General features: G+C 33.1%; 1 protein-coding gene across 1 annotated transcript; it reads left to right on the top strand.

Annotated features, from left to right (window-relative positions):
- Window positions 1-241: 241 nt before the first annotated feature.
- On the top strand, window positions 242-18,428 carry LOC100375573 (diphthamide biosynthesis protein 3-like). Its single transcript, XM_006816468.3, has 3 exons — window positions 242-408; window positions 2,589-2,663; window positions 15,993-18,428. Exons 1-3 carry the CDS (start codon window positions 301-303, stop codon window positions 16,053-16,055), a joined length of 246 nt encoding a protein of 81 aa, XP_006816531.1. The 5' UTR covers window positions 242-300; the 3' UTR covers window positions 16,056-18,428.
- Window positions 18,429-21,085: the final 2,657 nt, after the last annotated feature.

Below are 21,085 nucleotides of genomic sequence, written 5' to 3'. Positions count from 1 at the left end.
TGATTTGCCGAGTGACTATTTACTATTATGTTACTACAATGGTGTACTAATACTGCATAAGGAATACACTGATGATACGCGGAACAGCGTTTAGTACTGAGTTTTAAAGTTCTGTTGTTCACATTAATTTAATTTAGCGGATTTTACTTATCTGCGAAAATAGCGAAATTAAAAAAAACAGTGAATAGTTAATACATTTACAGTACGCTGGTAAAGGTCATGGGGCTTTCCCGTGACGCACTTCCGGAAACTCCAGCCATGTTGTCGCGACCACGTTGTGTTCTCTGACGGTTTGGCGAAATGTCTGTTTACCATGATGAGATAGAAATAGAAGACATGGAATATGACGAAGAAGAGGAAATATATTACTACCCATGTCCTTGTGGTGACAGATTTGAAATAACGAAGGTCAGTGACGTATAAACGTGTCAGTCCAAAGAAGCACCAATAATGTTGAGTGGGCTCGACGTTCTCTCACGTGGAGTCGCTTGTTTTCCAGTGAGCAATTGCAACAGGCGTTTAGGGTTGGGTTGGGTTGGGTTGGGTTGGATTGGGTTATCCATGGGTTATATAACCCCAGTATACTATGGAAAAATATAATAATAAAAATTATAACAAAATAATAATATTTTTTACCATTACCCTAACCACCCAACCTAACTATAAGCTGTCGCAGAAAGTGTCTGCAAATAAACGGATGGAGATATAGAACTTGACTTACAAATAACAAGACGCAGGTCACAGTCACTGTATCCTACATTTGGTTGCTAGGAGTGTAGAACCGGTACCACTACTATTTTTTTTAATATTCAGCTTATAGTATTTTGTGGGTATTTTTTTTCTACTTTATAATTTTCTGTTACTAATTCCATTTAGTCTGCTATTGGTTGTTCTTAGCTATTGTAATTTGATGAATTTTTATTCGTAATTTTCTTTTGTGACCTTTAACCTCCTCCAATAGGGTATTATGAGTTAATAAAAAAAAATATTTTTAGACACTATCCCAATCTTTCCAGACAGCCAAAAAATATATACTCATGTTGCAATTTTTTGTAAAAAAATGTCTACAGTAATGTTCCTGTCTGCTTTATACCCTTGAATTGTAAAAAAAGGGGTTTCAGACATTCAGGATGTCACTGACCTTTATCTGGCAGCTCATCTTAGAAGCCATGGTAACAAATTTAATGTTCAAATAGCATTCTAAATATTTGATAATCATAATTTTTAAAGACAAATATGCGTACATCACAATCCCTCTATAGTACAGTCTGAACCGAATTTCTTTCAGACAGTGCCTGTCATCTATAAATAACGATTCACACCTTTTAGACAATATAGTCTTGCATGTCATTAATACCACTCAGAGAATGCAACTGCACACAAACAGTCATTGAAGGAGATCTTTTGTGACCGATTTTTTAAATTAGAAAAATTGTAATTGAACTTGATCTTACCATATTGCTTATCTTGGGTTATTATTGTTTGTGTCAGGTTTTATTATTGTTTATGTCGGGTTATTATTGTTTATGTCAGGTTATTATAGTTTTTATCAGGTTATTATTGTTTTTTATCAGGTTATTATTGTTTATGCTAGGTTATTATTGTTTAGGTTAGGTTATTATTGTTTTTATCAGGTTATTGTTTTTATCAGGTTATTGTTTTATCAGGTTATTATTGTTTATGCTAGGTTATTGTTTTTATCAGGTTATGACTGTTTTTATCAGGTTATTATTGTTTATGCTAGGTTATTATTGTTTATGTTAGGTTATTATTGTTTTTATCAGGTTATTATTGTTTTTATCAGGTTATTATTGTTTTTTATCAGGTTATTATTGTTTATGCTAGGTTATTATTGTTTATGCTAGATTATTATTGTTTATGCTAGGTTATTGTTTTTATCAGGTTATTATTGTTTTTATCAGGTTATTATTGTTTTTATCAGGTTATTATTGTTTATGCTAGGTTATTGTTTTTATCAGGTTATGATTGTTTTTATCAGGTTATTATTGTTTTTATCTGGTTATTATTGTTTATGCTGGATTGTTATTGTTTATGCTAGGTTATTACTGTTTATGTTAGGTTATTATTGTTTGTTAGGTTTTATTGCAAATGATAGATTATTATTGTTTATGCTAGGTTATTATTGTTTATACTAGGTTAGTATTGTTTATGTTAGGTTATTATTGTTTGTTAGGTTTTATTGCTTATGTAAGATTATTATTATTTATGCTAGATTATTATTGTTTATACTAGGTTATTATTGTTTATACTAGGTTTCATTGTTTATACTAGGTTTCATTGTTTATATTAGATTTTATTGCTTATGTCAGGTAATTATTGTTTATGCTAGGTTATTACTCAGGCTATTATTGTTTATACTAGGTTATTATTGTTTATACTAGGTTTCATTGTTTATATTAGATTTTATTGCTTATGTCAGGTAATTATTGTTTATGCTAGGTTATTACTCAGGCTATTATTGTTCATACTAGGTTTCATTGTTTATATTAGGTTTTATTGCTTATGTCAGGTAATTATTGTTTATGCTAGGTTATTATTGCTTATCTCAGACCTTTTATGTTTTACAGGAAGATTTACAGAATGGTGAGGATGTAGCAACTTGTCCGAGTTGTTCACTCATTATCAAAGTTATTTATGATATTGTGAGTACCAGCCATATTAAATATATATATCTTTAAAGTATTTATTATCATAATTTATTGCTTATATCATACTTCTATGAGATACAGCCCACTAAATATTATAGATATCCGACCTGCAATAACAAATTGGATCAGTACCTGCAATGTTTGATATACACTGATAGTCACCAAAGTGTTTTGTTTGTTACAGTCAAGTATATGGACTTGATCGTTTCTAATTTAGTGCACTGGATTCGTTTCTTTAATGTTACAGTTGCCGGATTCTTGTTATATGTGTAAAAGGTTGCTGATAGGATTACTTCCTTAGTTGAGGTTCATGTGTTAACTTGATGTACGATAAACTCCCAGCATGCATTGGGGTAAACATCCGGTTGACCTTTCATGTAGTGAACTGCACATGTGCAGTACTTTGAGTCACATGCTCCGTGTGTTTTTCTGGAGCTGTGCAGTCTGTATTTCTGTGAACAGGATTCTAATAAAGATGAAGCGTATTTTTGCCAAAAGTCACGTGACTAATGGCGGCAATTCGAGCCAAGATGCATCCGGAATAACCATTGGAAATGAGTCGGCTTTCATAACACAGAGATTTAATACTGATACTAGACGAATGGTTCGTCCACCTCAACGTTATGGAAATGCTAATGCTCCTAAAGGTACGAATCCCTTGGACAAATTTGGTAGACGTACAAAATGTGTGATATGCCAGTCAGTTTTTCACTGGGCCAAGGACTGTCAACATAGATCCGATCCATCTGTTGTAAATATGTCATCACATGATTCTGAGCCCGAAGTATGTAATTTGACATTATTAACCAAAGAAGAGAAATCCATTAATGAAATTTTTATGACTGAATATTTCGGATGTGCAGCAAGTTTACAAACTAAATAGTAGTATAGCAAAAGGTTTAGAACATAAATTCACAGTGACAAATATCTGACAAGATCAAAATCACAGAATTTAGTAAATGTCCAAAATCCCCTCTTGAAGTACCTTCCATAACACCAGCGGAGAAGCACCTCTCTTAGTGAGGCAGTCTGCAAGTTGATTTTTACTTTCAGACCATATAAACTCTTTAATCTGATTGCTTTCAATCAGTTCCCTAATACCACTAACCTCTATACGTAGTCGTTTTTCACTGACTAGTTTAGTGGATTTAACAGCTTCATACAAAGACTTACAATCAGTTACACAAATAAGTGGCAACTTGGTATATCTACTATCACTACCTGTCAGTTCTAAATACAAAGTTGAAATAAACATTGCAGAATCGATGCCATCGGCCATGGCAAGTGTTTCCCCAGCTAAAGTGCTACGCACTACCCGGCGAATCTTCTTTGAATTCCAACAAATTGGTGAGAATTTTCCAGTTTCCCCCATGAGAAAAATAAAATATCCTCCTTGACTACCGCCATCAGGAAGATTACCCAGTGAGACATCACTGAAGACTACCAAGGACAATTCACCATCACCCAAATGCTGAAACTTAAGGGGTACACTATCAGATTTAAGTTTTCTAATTACCTTGTTAGCACATAACAAATCTCTAACCTGACCATTTTTTATGCTGGTGGCCAAGTTACATGCATCGAACAGTACATCTGGGCGACTTTGACGTGCTATCCACAGTATCTGTCCTACTTTAGATCTCAGTAAGTCCTTCTCATTTTCAGTCAGTGGTGATTCTGTTTCTAACGCTCTGGCTCTGGCTATCGGAATAGGAATCAGGTTGTTGGCATAATCACTTTGTTCAAGATAAATCTGGCCCTTTTCACTCACCAACCCAATCCCGACATATTTAAAAGCATTACTATCATCCTTTCCAATACAGAAACGTAAACGAATTTGACTAATCACTGATTCCTCAAACTTAGAGTCACCAGCCCACATAAAATCATCTACATGACAAGCTAATACACCAATTAAGTTCCCACTATCATCTACCCAATAAAATACAGCTGAGTCTACTTTGGACATCTGCGCTCCAGTCTCTCCGTTATCATTTTCTTGGTCTCCAGACATATCTTGTTGAATCTCTCCTGTCTCTCTGTTTTCAGTCTCTAATTCTATAGATGTATCATGCTGAATTTCTGTAGGTTCTTCACTAACACTTTCTGACTGCTGAGATCTGTCATGGTTACTGATACTTTCTCTTGTAACAGTCTCTGGTTGGCTTGTTTTTCTGAGTCTACATTGATGCACTCTGACCAACATACCACCATGTCATGCAAAAACTACAGTACCATCCTGTCCTATGACAGTAGCAGGACCCTTCCATTCAGGGCTATCAGGGCGCTTGTAGTATACTTTGTCTCCCAGTTGACAAGTCTCCATCAATGGACGAATTTGCTTTCTTAAAGCTCTTCTTATTCTCTCTGAGCATTCTGACTCAGTAAACGATCGCCTAGCAGCATACATTGAAGCAATGTGACTACCAACTATATTACTCATGGTAGTACCTTATAAAGCTGGTGGTTTGTCTACCAGAACTGATGGCATGTTAGGATTTTTTTCCATAGAGAAGTTGATAAGAACTATATCCATGGATGTTAGTAAGGCTGTTCTTAGCGAATAAGGCCCAGTTCAGAGCTTTGACTTTTCTTACAATCTCAGTTAGTGTCTGATTGTGTCTTTCAAGGCATCCATTACTCCATGGAGAATATGCTGCAGTGGTTCTCTGTTCAATATTAAAGTTCTCACACATATCCTGAACTTCAGCTGTTCACTACATGAAAGGTCAACCGGATGTTTACCCCAATGCATGCTGGGAGTTTATCGTACATCAAGTTAACAATCTCCTCTATATTTTTTTTTGTTAAAGAAGCAAGTTTACAAACTAAATAGTAGTATAGCAAAAGGTTTAGAACATAAATTCACAGTGACAAATATCTGACAAGATCAAAATCACAGAATTTAGTAAATGTCCAAAATCTCCCCTCCTCCCCAGCATCAACTTTCAAAACAAAATTATACATTATTTATGTACAAGTATGCCTGCAGAGCATGTTTTTTTTTTTAATATGGTAATGCTCTAAAATTTTAACAATATGAAGTCAAGCCTACATATAAAAACTGCAAAAACATTTTTTTGGTCTGCGAGTGCCTCATAATGAAGCCAACGTGTTCCTGAAGTCGTGAGTATAGTGATATCTCAGAAAATAATTTTCAGTTCTTTACTGTGTGATATCTGATTTATTAAACTCTTGTAAATTATTACACTTGTTTTGACAGACTGATATTTTCCAGTATGATTATTTTACTGTAATATTTCCAATAGAATCTCACCTACAGAGAGTTTAGCACTGTTGTACCGATAGTATATCAAATGTAAATGCCAATGAAGACTGACTGTGCTTCAGAACTGTACACTAATTTGTAATTAATGTGAGAGTGTTAAAATCAAGATCAAAGCATTGTTCATTGATGATGGTGCTGAGAAACACAGTGTGGTTTTAGAAATGAAATTTGGTTTTATCTTAGTTTACCACTTTGCTGACAGCCGCAATGCTGTTATACTTATCATTAAGAGTCTTTCATACTTCATTGGCTGGGAATTACTTACAGCTATAGAGGGAGATAACATTGCACCATCCAGGGCAGTATGTCAGCTAGCAAAACTTTATAATCAACTACCTATTTATGATATGCTGTAAAACATGGAATAGCCACATGTCATTTCAGCGAAATTGACTCAAGAATTAACAGAATCTTAATTTAGCTAAAGTGTCAACAATCTCATTGTGAGAATAAACTTTATTTTAAATTAGTGAAATTATGGATTAGCTAAATTAACATGGTTGCTAAAAAGACACGTTTTACAGTAAATCATAATAATGTAGACTTAGTGATAAAGTCAGTGGATGTGATAGACTAAGTGAATATAATGATTTTGTGAATGGCATAATTAGTCAGTGGGTGGATATAATGATTTAGTCAATGGCATAATGAGTCAGTCAGTGGATATAATGATTTAGTGAATGGCATAATGATTCAGTGAGCAGAAATGATTCAGTGGGTGGATATAATGATTTAGTGAATGGCACAATGATTCAGTGAGTGAATATAATGATTTAGTGAATGGCATAATGATTCAGTGAGTGGATATAATGATTTAGTGAATGGCACAATGATTCAGTGAGTGAATATAATGATTTAGTGAATGGCATAATGATTCAGTGAGCAGAAATGATTCAGTGGGTGGATATAATGATTTAGTGAATAGCACAATGATTTAGTGAATGGCATAATTAGTCAATGAGTGGATATAATGATTTAGTGACTGGCATAATTAGTCAGTGGGTGGGATATAATGATTTAGTGAATGGCATAATTAGTCAGTGAGTGGGTATAATGATTTAGTGAATGGCATAATTAGTCAGTGGGTGGGATATAATGATTTAGTGAATGGCATAATTAGTCAGTGGGTGGATTTAATGATTTAGTGAATGGCATAATTAGTCAGGGGGTGGATATAATGATTTTGTGAATAGCATAATTAGTCAGTGAGTGGATATAATGATTTAGTGAATGGCATAATTAGCCAGTGAGTGGATGTAATGATTTAGTGAATGGCATAATGATTCAGTGAGTGGATATAATGATTTAGTGAATGGCACAATGATTCAGTGAGTGAATATAATGATTTAGTGAATGGCATAATGATTCAGTGAGCAGAAATGATTCAGTGGGTGGATATAATGATTTAGTGAATAGCACAATGATTTAGTGAATGGCATAATTAGTCAATGAGTGGATATAATGATTTAGTGACTGGCATAATTAGTCAGTGGGTGGGATATAATGATTTAGTGAATGGCATAATTAGTCAGTGGGTGGATATAATGATTTTGTGAATGGCATAATTAGTCAGTGAGTGGGTATAATGATTTAGTGAATGGCATAATTAGTCAGTGGGTGGATTTAATGATTTAGTGAATGGCATAATTAGTCAGTGGGTGGATATAATGATTTTGTGAATAGCATAATTAGTCAGTGATTGGATATAATGATTTAGTGAATGGCATAATTAGCCAGTGAGTGGATGTAATGATTTAGCGAATGACATAATTAGTCAGTGAGTGGATATAATGATTTAGTGAATGGCATAATGAGTCAGTCAGTGGATATAATGATTTAGTGAATGGCATAATGATTCAGTGAGTGAGTATAATGATTTAGTGAATGGCATAATGATTCAGTGAGCAGAAATGATTCAGTGGGTGGATATAATGATTTAGTGAATAGCACAATGATTTAGTGAATGGCATAATTAGTCAATGAGTGGATATAATGATTTAGTGACTGGCATAATTAGTCAGTGGGTGGATATAATGATTTAGTGAATGGCATAATTAGTCAGTGTGTGGATATAATGATTTTGTGAATGGCATAATTAGTCAGTGAGTAGGTATAATGATTTAGTGAATGGCATAATAAGTCAGTGGGTGGATTTAATGATTTAGTGAATGGCATAATTAGTCAGTGGGTGGATATAATGATTTTGTGAATAGCATAATTAGTCAGTGAGTGGATATAATGATTTAGTGAATGGCATAATTAGCCAGTGAGTGGATGTAATGATTTAGCGAATGGCATAATTAGTCAGTGAGTGGATATGAATTAGTGAATGGCATAATTAGTCAGTGAGTGGATATAATGATTTAGTGACTGGCATAATTAATCAGTGAGTGGATATAATGATATAGTGAATGGCATAATTAGTCAGTGGGTGGATATAATGATTTAGTGAATGGCATAATTAGTCAGTGAGTGGATATAATGAATTAGTGACTGGCATAATTAGTCAGTGGGTGGATATAATGATATAGTGAATGGCATAATTAGTCAGTGAGTGGATATAATTATTTAGTGACTGACATAACTAGTCAGTGAGTGGATATAATGATTTAGTGACTGTCATAATTAGTCAGTGAGTGGATGTAATGATTTAGTTAATGGCATAATTAGTCAATGAGTGGATATAATGATTTAGTGACTGGCATAATTAGTCAGTGGGTGGATATAATGATTTAGTGAATGGCATAATTAGTCAGTGGGTGGATGTAATGATTTTGTGAATGGCATAATTAGTCAGTGAGTGGATATAATGATTTAGTGAATGGCATAATTAGTCAGTGGGTGGATTTAATGATTTAGTGAATGGCATAATTAGTCAGTGGGTGGATATAATGATTTTGTGAATAGCATAATTTGTCAGTGGGTGGATATAATGATTTAGTGAATGGCATAATTAGTCAGTGAGTGGATATAATGATTTAGTGACTGGCATAATTAGTCAGTGGGTGGATATAATGATATAGTGAATGACATAATTAGTCAGTGAGTGGATATAATGATTTAGTCACTGACATAACTAGTCAGTGAGTGGATATAATGATTTAGTGACTGTCATAATTAGTCAGTGAGTGGATGTAATGATTTAGTGACTGGCATAATTAGTCAGTGGGTGGATATAATGATTTAGTGAATGGCATAATTAGTCAGTGGGTGGATATAATGATTTAGTGAATGGCATAATTAGTCAGTGGGTGGATATAATGATTTTGTGAATGGCATAATTAGTCAGTGAGTGGATATAATGATTTAGTGAATGGCATAATTAGTCAGTGGGTGGATTTAATGATTTAGTGAATGGCATAATTAGTCAGTGGGTGGATATAATGATTTAGTGAATGGCATAATTAGTCAGTGGGTGGATATAATGATTTTGTGAATAGCATAATTAGTCAGTGAGTGGATATAATGATTTTGTGAATGGCATAATTAGTCAATGAGTGGATATAATGATTTAGTGACTGGCATAATTAGTCAGTGGGTGGATATAATGATTTTGTGAATGGCATAATTAGTCAGTGAGTGGATATAATGATTTAGTGAATGGCATAATTAGTCAGTGGGTGGATTTAATGATTTAGTGAATGGCACAATTAGTCAGTGGGTGGATATAATGATTTTGTGAATAGCATAATTAGTCAGTGAGTGGATATAATGATTTTGTGAATAGCATAATTAGTCAGTTGGTGGATATAATGATTTAGTGAATGGCATAATTAGTCAGTGAGTGGATATAATGATTTAGTGACTGGCATAATTAGTCAGTGGGTGGATATAATGATATAGTGACTGGCATAATTAGTCAGTGAGTGGATATAATGATTTAGTGAATGGCATAATTAGTCAGTGAGTGGATATAATGATTTAGTGACTGGCATAATTAGTCAGTGGGTGGATATAATGATATAGTGAATGGCATAATTAGTCAGTGAGTGGATATAATGATTTAGTTAATGGCATATTTAGTCAGTGAGTGGATATAATGATTTAGTGAATGCCATAATTAGTCAGTGAGTGGATATAATGATTTAGTGAATGGCATATTTAGTCAGTGAGTGGATATAATGATTTAGTGAATGCCATAATTAGTCAGTGAGTGGATATAATGATTTAGTGAATGGCATAATTAGTCAGTGAGTGGATATAATGATTTAGTGAATGCCTTAATTAGTCAGTGAGTGGATATAATGATTTAGTGAATGCCATAATTAGTCAGTGAGTGGATATAATGATTTAGTGAATGGCATATTTAGTCAGTGAGTGGATATAATGATTTAGTGAATGCCATAATTAGTCAGTGGGTGGATATAATGATTTTGTGAATAGCATAATTAGTCAGTGAGTGGATATAATGATTTAGTGAATGGCATAATTAGCCAGTGAGTGGATGTAATGATTTAGTGAATGGCATAATGATTCAGTGAGTGGATATAATGATTTAGTGAATGGCACAATGATTCAGTGAGTGAATATAATGATTTAGTGAATGGCATAATGATTCAGTGAGCAGAAATGATTCAGTGGGTGGGTATAATGATTTAGTGAATAGCACAATGATTTAGTGAATGGCATAATTAGTCAATGAGTGGATATAATGATTTAGTGACTGGCATAATTAGTCAGTGGGTGGGATATAATGATTTAGTGAATGGCATAATTAGTCAGTAGGTGGATATAATGATTTTGTGAATGGCATAATTAGTCAGTGGGTGGATATAATGATTTTGTGAATAGCATAATTAGTCAGTGATTGGATATAATGATTTAGTGAATGGCATAATTAGCCAGTGAGTGGATGTAATGATTTAGCGAATGACATAATTAGTCAGTGAGTGGATATAATGATTTAGTGAATGGCATAATGAGTCAGTCAGTGGATATAATGATTTAGTGAATGGCATAATGATTCAGTGAGCAGAAATGATTCAGTGGGTGGATATAATGATTTAGTGAATGGCACAATGATTCAGTGAGTGAATATGATTTAGTGAATGGCATAATGATTCAGTGAGTGGATATAATGATTTAGTGAATGGCATAATGATTCAGTGAGTGGATATAATGATTTAGTGAATGGCACAATGATTCAGTGAGTGAGTATAATGATTTAGTGAATGGCATAATGATTCAGTGAGCAGAAATGATTCAGTGGGTGGATATAATGATTTAGTGAATAGCACAATGATTTAGTGAATGGCATAATTAGTCAATGAGTGGATATAATGATTTAGTGACTGGCATAATTAGTCAGTGGGTGGATATAATGATTTAGTGAATGGCATAATTAGTCAGTGTGTGGATATAATGATTTTGTGAATGGCATAATTAGTCAGTGAGTAGGTATAATGATTTAGTGAATGGCATAATAAGTCAGTGGGTGGATTTAATGATTTAGTGAATGGCATAATTAGTCAGTGGGTGGATATAATGATTTTGTGAATAGCATAATTAGTCAGTGAGTGGATATAATGATTTAGTGAATGGCATAATTAGCCAGTGAGTGGATGTAATGATTTAGCGAATGACATAATTAGTCAGTGAGTGGATATAATGATTTAGTGAATGGCATAATTAGTCAGTGAGTGGATGTAATCATTTAGCGAATGACATAATTAGTCAGTGAGTGGATATAATGATTTAGTGAATGGCATAATTAGTGAGTGGATGTAATGATTTAGCGAATGGCATAATTAGTCAGTGAGTGGATATGAATTAGTGAATGGCATAATTAGTCAGTGAGTGGATATAATGATTTAGTGACTGGCATAATTAATCAGTGAGTGGATATAATGATATAGTGAATGGCATAATTAGTCAGTGGGTGGATATAATGATTTAGTGAATGGCATAATTAGTCAGTGAGTGGATATAATGAATTAGTGACTGGCATAATTAGTCAGTGGGTGGATATAATGATATAGTGAATGGCATAATTAGTCAGTGAGTGGATATAATTATTTAGTGACTGACATAACTAGTCAGTGAGTGGATATAATGATTTAGTGACTGTCATAATTAGTCAGTGAGTGGATGTAATGATTTAGTTAATGGCATAATTAGTCAATGAGTGGATATAATGATTTAGTGACTGGCATAATTAGTCAGTGGGTGGATATAATGATTTAGTGAATGGCATAATTAGTCAGTGGGTGGATGTAATGATTTTGTGAATGGCATAATTAGTCAGTGAGTGGATATAATGATTTAGTGAATGGCATAATTAGTCAGTGGGTGGATTTAATGATTTAGTGAATGGCATAATTAGTCAGTGGGTGGATATAATGATTTTGTGAATAGCATAATTAGTCAGTGGGTGGATATTATGATTTAGTGAATGGCATAATTAGTCAGTGAGTGGATATAATGATTTAGTGACTGGCATAATTAGTCAGTGGGTGGATATAATGATATAGTGAATGACATAATTAGTCAGTGAGTGGATATAATGATTTAGTCACTGACATAACTAGTCAGTGAGTGGATATAATGATTTAGTGACTGTCATAATTAGTCAGTGAGTGGATGTAATGATTTAGTGACTGGCATAATTAGTCAGTGGGTGGATATAATGATTTAGTGAATGGCATAATTAGTCAGTGGGTGGATATAATGATTTAGTGAATGGCATAATTAGTCAGTGGGTGGATATAATGATTTTGTGAATGGCATAATTAGTCAGTGAGTGGATATAATGATTTAGTGAATGGCATAATTAGTCAGTGGGTGGATTTAATGATTTAGTGAATGGCATAATTAGTCAGTGGGTGGATATAATGATTTAGTGAATGGCATAATTAGTCAGTGGGTGGATATAATGATTTTGTGAATAGCATAATTAGTCAGTGAGTGGATATAATGATTTTGTGAATGGCATAATTAGTCAATGAGTGGATATAATGATTTAGTGACTGGCATAATTAGTCAGTGGGTGGATATAATGATTTTGTGAATGGCATAATTAGTCAGTGAGTGGATATAATGATTTAGTGAATGGCATAATTAGTCAGTGGGTGGATTTAATGATTTAGTGAATGGCACAATTAGTCAGTGGGTGGATATAATGATTTTGTGAATAGCATAATTAGTCAGTGAGTGGATATAATGATTTTGTGAATAGCATAATTAGTCAGTTGGTGGATATAATGATTTAGTGAATGGCATAATTAGTCAGTGAGTGGATATAATGATTTAGTGACTGGCATAATTAGTCAGTGGGTGGATATAATGATTTTGTGAATGGCATAATTAGTCAGTGAGTGGATATAATGATTTAGTGAATGGCATAATTAGTCAGTGGGTGGATTTAATGATTTAGTGAATGGCACAATTAGTCAGTGGGTGGATATAATGATTTTGTGAATAGCATAATTAGTCAGTGAGTGGATATAATGATTTTGTGAATAGCATAATTAGTCAGTTGGTGGATATAATGATTTAGTGAATGGCATAATTAGTCAGTGAGTGGATATAATGATTTAGTGACTGGCATAATTAGTCAGTGGGTGGATATAATGATATAGTGAATGGCATAATTAGTCAGTGAGTGGATATAATGATTTAGTGAATGGCATATTTAGTCAGTGAGTGGATATAATGATTTAGTGAATGCCATAATTAGTCAGTGAGTGGATATAATGATTTAGTGAATGGCATATTTAGTCAGTGAGTGGATATAATGATTTAGTGAATGCCATAATTAGTCAGTGAGTGGATATAATGATTTAGTGAATGGCATAATTAGTCAGTGAGTGGATATAATGATTTAGTGAATGCCTTAATTAGTCAGTGAGTGGATATAATGATTTAGTGAATGCCATAATTAGTCAGTGAGTGGATATAATGATTTAGTGAATGGCATATTTAGTCAGTGAGTGGATATAATGATTTAGTGAATGCCATAATTAGTCAGTGGGTGGATATAATGATTTTGTGAATAGCATAATTAGTCAGTGAGTGGATATAATGATTTTGTGAATAGCATTATTAGTCAGTGGGTGGATATAATGATTTAGTGAATGGCATAATTAGTCAGTGAGTGGATATAATGATTTAGTGACTGGCATAATTAGTCAGTGGGTGGATATAATGATATAATGAATGGCATAATTAGTCAGTGAGTGGATATAATGATTTAGTGAATGGCATATTTAGTCAGTGAGTGGATATAATGATTTAGTGAATGCCATAATTAGTCAGTGAGTGGATATAATGATTTAGTGAATGGCATATTTAGTCAGTGAGTGGATATAATGATTTAGTGAATGCCATAATTAGTCAGTGAGTGGATATAATGATTTAGTGAATGGCATAATTAGTCAGTGAGTGGATATAATGATTTAGTGAATGGCATAATTAGTCAGTGAGTGGATATAATGATTTAGTGAATGACATAATTAGTCAGTGAGTGGATATAATGATTTAGTGAATGGCATATTTAGTCAGTGAGTGGATATAATGATTTAGTGACTGGCATAATTAGTCAGTGAGTATGAATGGTTTTGTACATGGATATAATCAGTCACTGAGTGGATATGCTACACTGAATTGATACAGTGAATGGCATGTTTCAGTGAGTAGATATAATTCTGTGCATGGATATAATGATTTAGTGAATGACATAACAAATCATGGTGGATATAAGGATTTATCAAATGTTTTAATAATCTAGTGAATAGAATGTAATAATCTAGTGAATCGGTACAATGATTGAATGCGTAATGGTATAGTGAGTGGACAAAATGATACAATGAGTGAATATATTTATTCAATGAATGTACGTGTAATATTCATATAGTTACTTAATTCTTCATGCATGCATATTGCAAATAAATTATACAGCCTTTTTATGCAGCTGGTTTTTCTAGTGAACATGAAAAAACCTTAATTTACTGAAAAAAACTAACTTAGACAGCCATTAGATATATAAACATGGGTTCACAAGTAATGATAGCCCCCCCCCCTCCCATATTGGCAAGAATTTGTTGCCTTGGAAAGCACACTACCTGTGGTCACGTGATCTTCAGTGTTTCCAGACCCTTCCACCAAGGGGCATATACAAATAATTCACACACCGCTAAACAATAGAAATAGAACATGCCATCACCCCAGTACAGGTGTTTATTGGACCAAGTGTCAATAGTAACAATGCTATAACAATACTATTGTACTCTATTGTAAGGTAGCACAATGCCATGGGTATAACTTGGAAGAGTTGTCAGGTGCCAATTCAATTCATGCGCACTCTGCATTCGAATGAATGAATGAGCTAGGTCAATATGACCCCAATGCATTTATTAGCGAGAAGTCAACAAAATTGAGTGCGCTTCAACACATTGATGGCATTGACATTGGTCTACAATGCCTCACTGTGAAATTGTGTTCTAGAGTTGTTAGCATTGATCAGTTTCTACAAGACCATTCATGGGCAGTGGCTTACAAATATACTACATTAGGGTTATATATGCATATATTTTTTCATACACTGAGGAGATACTGTTTCGTTGGAGCTAGCTATGGCAATGAAGATTAAAAAACTGCAACTAAAATATGTTAAATTGATTGACTATATTGCACAGTATAGAGTACAAGTATGAAGCAGTCTTTTGAATTTGACAGAGAATTGTTTTTACATATGCACTGACGAATTCACAAAAACACACCTGTTGCTAAACAGTAATAGGAAAGCATGCAACTACACCGCTGTATGGCTAAATTATTTTTCTGTTTTTTTGTTTTTTTTTCAATTTCAGGGAAAATAATTTTATTCAGGCATGCATGCATTAAATACTTTTTGTACAAACTATATCAAAACAGAAGTGTGCAAACTATGAAAATTTCACGAAATACAATGAAACAGATTTAGCCATGAAGTCACACTGCAGAATTTTACAGTACACATACTGCATAGTGATCTCATAACAGTTATGAACTGCAAAGTTTTAAAACAACAATAAGAGCACTTTTCTTACAATTTTCAGGATGACTTTGCAAATGAGGACGAAGAAGTGATTCCCAGTAAAAGAGAATTGGAGAAGGCGTGACAGTTGATGAATGGTTGCCATATTATGACAAGCAGCTGATTTGCATATTAATGTTGAACCACCTGGCGAAAGAACACTGACCAATAAGCTGTGACTAATTAATTTATGAGAGCAATGGGTCCTAGAAGTCAGTGTCTGGTAGCCTTGATGTTGGACTTGTGTGGTTCATACAGATTTTTTGTTGTTGGATAAATTTGTTAAAGCGGGGAGTCGTCCCCTGCGCATGCATCAGTTGGCCATAGCATGTCATCGTAACAAACAAGTGTCTACCCATGAGCCTTTGCATTTTTAGCATGTGTAGTTATCGTCACTTGGGACTCAATTCCTGTGCGTGCACAGGTGACAACCCTCTCGCTTTAAAGAAGACTACTACCGGTATAAACATACCCATAATAATTCATCAATTGATAATGGATATGAGGATAATATGAAATCCATATGTAATGAAGATTTCCTTGTGAGTTTCATGCGGACATCAATTGAACCATCCAACCAATGGCATCCAATAAATGCAATAGTCACATGGTAAGCAAGGTTATCACCTTATTCAAAAATAGCAAGAACACATTAGACCAACAACAAAAAAATCTGTTCTTGGTCCAAGATTGCTTGAAAGAATTATGTGGTGATGTTTTCTCAATGTACAGTTGTAAACCTTTTAATCGTTTTATTTATATTACATTTATTTTCTTCCTCGTGTGCATGAACTATTTTAAATTTATGTGAACACCGACTTGTATTCTCAGTGACACTCAATTTTAAGAAATGTACATCTGTTATGCGATTTTGTGATTACCTCACACATGTCATATTACACCAGTTGCTGACCCTTATCAATTTTTTTTCTGTTTTATGAGTTTGTAGGGTTTTGAGCATGTAGCATTTACACGCAATTATCGCATTACCAAGTCAAGATGAAGTCATTGTGGTATCATTTTAAAGAAAAGTTGGCACCACATTTGTTCATCTTTATTGGAGACGGGGTCTTAGCATGTTCAAAAAGATTCTTCATATAAATACACGATGTTTTCTATACAAAGATGACGCCAGTACAGCAACAAAGTTCTATTTTAAAACGGTAAATCCGTAATGATATGAATTAGCTCCAATTTGGTTTACCCAAATTACTAACTTAATCTCAATTTGCAATTATCCAAACTAATTTAACCATGACTCAATGCTTCAGGCAATAAGGCTTCTATTGTAAGTAGTTAACCGCTTTGCATAAAATACTCTGTTTCTTTGTGAGTGATTTGTTGATGATATTGCCAAGCGGTTAAATAAATACGAAAACTTTCCATTGACCTTGGCGATTGAACTTCAAGAACATGATTATTTAGACACCAAAATCTGTATTTTAGTTGCTATGGAAACAAGAACATTTGTTTGATTTCATTTCATAGAGCAATTTACATACTACGAACTGAAATTTTTTTTAATGTAATTTTTAAATAAACAAGAAGTATTTAAATATGACAGAAGAATAAATTGTCTCTTGTCTTATCTTGTGCATATAAAAGGATAGTTTGTACAAACAAGCGTCTGTTTCTGTTCCCACTCTATCAGAAAACTGGTTCTATTCCCTGTGAACAGCGCCCCAATGATTTATCTCTCTTCTTGTGATAAATGGTATTTTATGATGTAACTTTATAGATGAAAATAGATTAAATATGCAAATAAAATATCCTACATTTCCAATTTCTGTATTTGTATAATTCTTGGTCATGTGACACATTGTATAGTCTTTAGTTGGTTTATCCCTGTAAATCTGCACTTTGTGACTTCGTAAATCAAGCATTTGTATATATTCATTTGAGTATTGTAAATCTTATTTGTATTACAAAAGCACCCCAATAAATCTGGATTGTAAATAGACCACATTCTGCAACCTCGCCAAGGTCAGACTTCTTTCTCGACTAGTGCAAAAAATGGCTAGACAGTAACATGCTCTTCATATACAGAGAGAAAAAGATAGTCTTATCTCAGCAGATTTGGTTGAAATCGCAGTGCAAATAAATGAAATCCAATAGTGCTTTTGATGTCATGCACCATTACTGAAATAACAAAATGTACAATAAACCATTTTGTTTTTATGTACATGTAAATTAACCATACAGCTAAGTGGAGAATAATACTTATTCATATTCTTATATTTTAGTTTTCTTATTTTTTGTTGTTGTTGCTACTTTTAGATGTCTTTTGTTGTTGTTATATTTTGTTATCTTAGTTCATGTAACTTAATTTCTTTTTGTCTATCAAAAGTTTTTTTTTTTTTATCCATAAGTCTTTGAGTGAAATGTATTTTTTATTTGGTTTACATAGTGAGCCCCTGTTACAAAAGGGATGCAATAAATAAATAAATAAATAAATAAATACTTTTCATTTTTTTTTATTTTGTTGCAGTATGAATAAAATATTATCACTCCTGGTTGTGTTTATGGTTAAACATGTACTAATAATACTAATAATAATCTTCATTGCATTTTTTTATTTTTATTAGAATTTTGATTAAAATGCAAAAAAAGTCAAAATTAACAAACAAAATAAGAAAAGAAAAAAAGCTGACAATAAAGTACAAATAAAAAAAAAGAATTGTTTATAATATTTTTGTTGGTGAAATATTCTCTAATGTTACTTCCTCCTGTAGACAGAGAAATCAAAAACTATGACCAGAAGCTTTCTTTTTTGTTCTGGGTCATATTGTCTACTATTGTGTTGAATGTGCAGAGACATATATTTTTGTAATTAAAAAAAAATGAAATTTCATTATTTTGATATAGAGAGCATATTCATTTATATTTTAAATACTCTGAGTTCTGATTTATATCTACATGTTTACATGAATGTAATTTAGCAGGTTTTACTTGAAAAATGGCATTGTATTGCATCACACAAAATCCAGTCTTACTCTTATCTGATGAATCCAGTTATTTCTAATCGTGCAAACACCGACACAATTCTGAAATACAATTGCGGGAGTGTATACAGCTTTCATTTCTGCAAACATTGCCCAGAGTACCAGATATAAAATTACAAAATGTCATTGGCTTTAATGAGAAGGCGACTGGAACTAAAATAGATTCTATTCGAGGATTTCATTACTGGCGATAGCCTCTTCACAACAGAGTGTAAACCAATATCTTAACTTCTCGATACTTGGCAGCCAATCGGACAAGCAACAATACAAGCATTTGTGTGCTGTGTGTTGAACCCAGCATAGACTTAGTACTGTTACACCTGTTTGGTTTACTATACTACCACTGAGTTTTTACGCTGTTTGCATTGGCAGCTATGCGTGGATGGCCAATTCAGTCAGAGGTGGTGACAATGCACATCGCTGAATTGTATTCTCTTATCTGTCAGTGTTCTGGAGTGGACTTGAGGATTGTTGGCGTGTACAACAACAGTTGCTGTCAAATCAAGATTTTGATTCAATATATAACACTCTTCGTGGCTATAAGTGTTCGTAGGACACTGGTTCTAGTGGTTATTTTCTGGTATTTGTTCTATTAAAAGGGAGTCTCCAGGAGAAGTGGATACTGAAAACAATATAACAGTCTTTTTAGAAGCGTATCAATTTTCACATCTGTTTTGACAGCATTTATAGATGTGGTTGTATAGAGCAAATACAGTACATTAAACTTTTGTAAACATTTATTTACAAACTTATTAATTTTCTATTTTGATGATTTACCATCTCCCTGTAAAGTACATACATAAAAAATACCTAGTAGTATGAATGTATATATGTATGATTTGAATCTGTATTTAAAAAAGTTTCCATCAAACAAAAATCCCATAAAATGTTAAAAATAGTGGCTCTTGTGATTTTTCTATTGTGTTAAGCGACAACATAAATGCCATATACTGTAAAATGACTAATTTTCACTGGGTTTAAATTTCGCTGATTTAGCATTTCAGGCATATTCAATGGGTTTTAAATTCACAGTTTTATCTTTTAGATAATGTGTTCTATGCTTAATTTTACATATTCACTGGGTTTTAATTTAGCACATTTTCCAGTCAGCGAAATAAGCAAAATTAAAACCCAGTGAATAATTAACCCCTTTACAGTAAGTCAAAAATTACTTGTTGGCGAGTATATTTTTTTTATTATTATTTGGTCAACAATAGATTTAAAAAAAAATAGACCCCAACAAATTTTAATAATATATGAATTCATGTCAGATATTTGAAGTTATCAAAAATGAGAATGATATTCTATGATTAATCCAGGCTTTTTCTTTAATCTGAAATAACATAGTATGAACATTTTTGTTTTCTTAACAACTTGTATAAATACATGTTTGTCCAAAGTCAACATTAGTTTTTGTCGATACATGTAGTGCAGTTTGTTACCTTCGATTAATAGTACTATATTCACCGAAAATAAAATCAACTTTAGAGGATAATAAAATAAAAAAATAATTCCCATAGGAAAAGAAATAATTTGCAGTTTTTTTTTGTTTAAATGTAACTAAAAACAAGTTGTGAAAGTTGGCAGTTTGACAACCAGCGAATAAAACGAATGCTCATCAATCAATACAACCAGTATTCTATTATGTTGTTAATCCTACACTTTTTTAACAACTGTACCAACATACATACAAAGAGTTCAAAGGTCAGTAACCCTCTTTTCCCCCTATCACACAGAACTACACGACTATTATGGACATTTTTTTTTTAACTTGGCTACCTTTGATCGGTGGTATGTCCGGGTATTGTTCCGTTATTTTGACAATGTTGTCATGAATTGGTTTTAATGTGACTGACATTTTGACAATTCAAATCAATAATTCACTTTAAACGATGGACCATTAACTCTGAGGGGGAGGGGGAGGGGGGAAAACAAATCTGCATGCAGGATCAGTACACGCTCGAGGCAGTAAAAAAAAATACCGTTACAAGATAAATGACAAAATTAGTAGCCTGAAAATTTAAACCCGGCAATGCCATAGAATATAATGATATATTGGCATGGTGATGTATTAGTTGGTTTCACTTTGTCGATTTATGGCATGTGTAAAAAT

Source organism: Saccoglossus kowalevskii, chromosome 4 (assembly GCF_978046115.1).
Source record: "Saccoglossus kowalevskii chromosome 4, keSacKowa6.1, whole genome shotgun sequence".
In the NCBI taxonomy this organism is placed as follows: Eukaryota; Metazoa; Hemichordata; class Enteropneusta; family Harrimaniidae; genus Saccoglossus; species Saccoglossus kowalevskii.
This window is presented reverse-complemented; position numbering and strand designations above follow the sequence as displayed.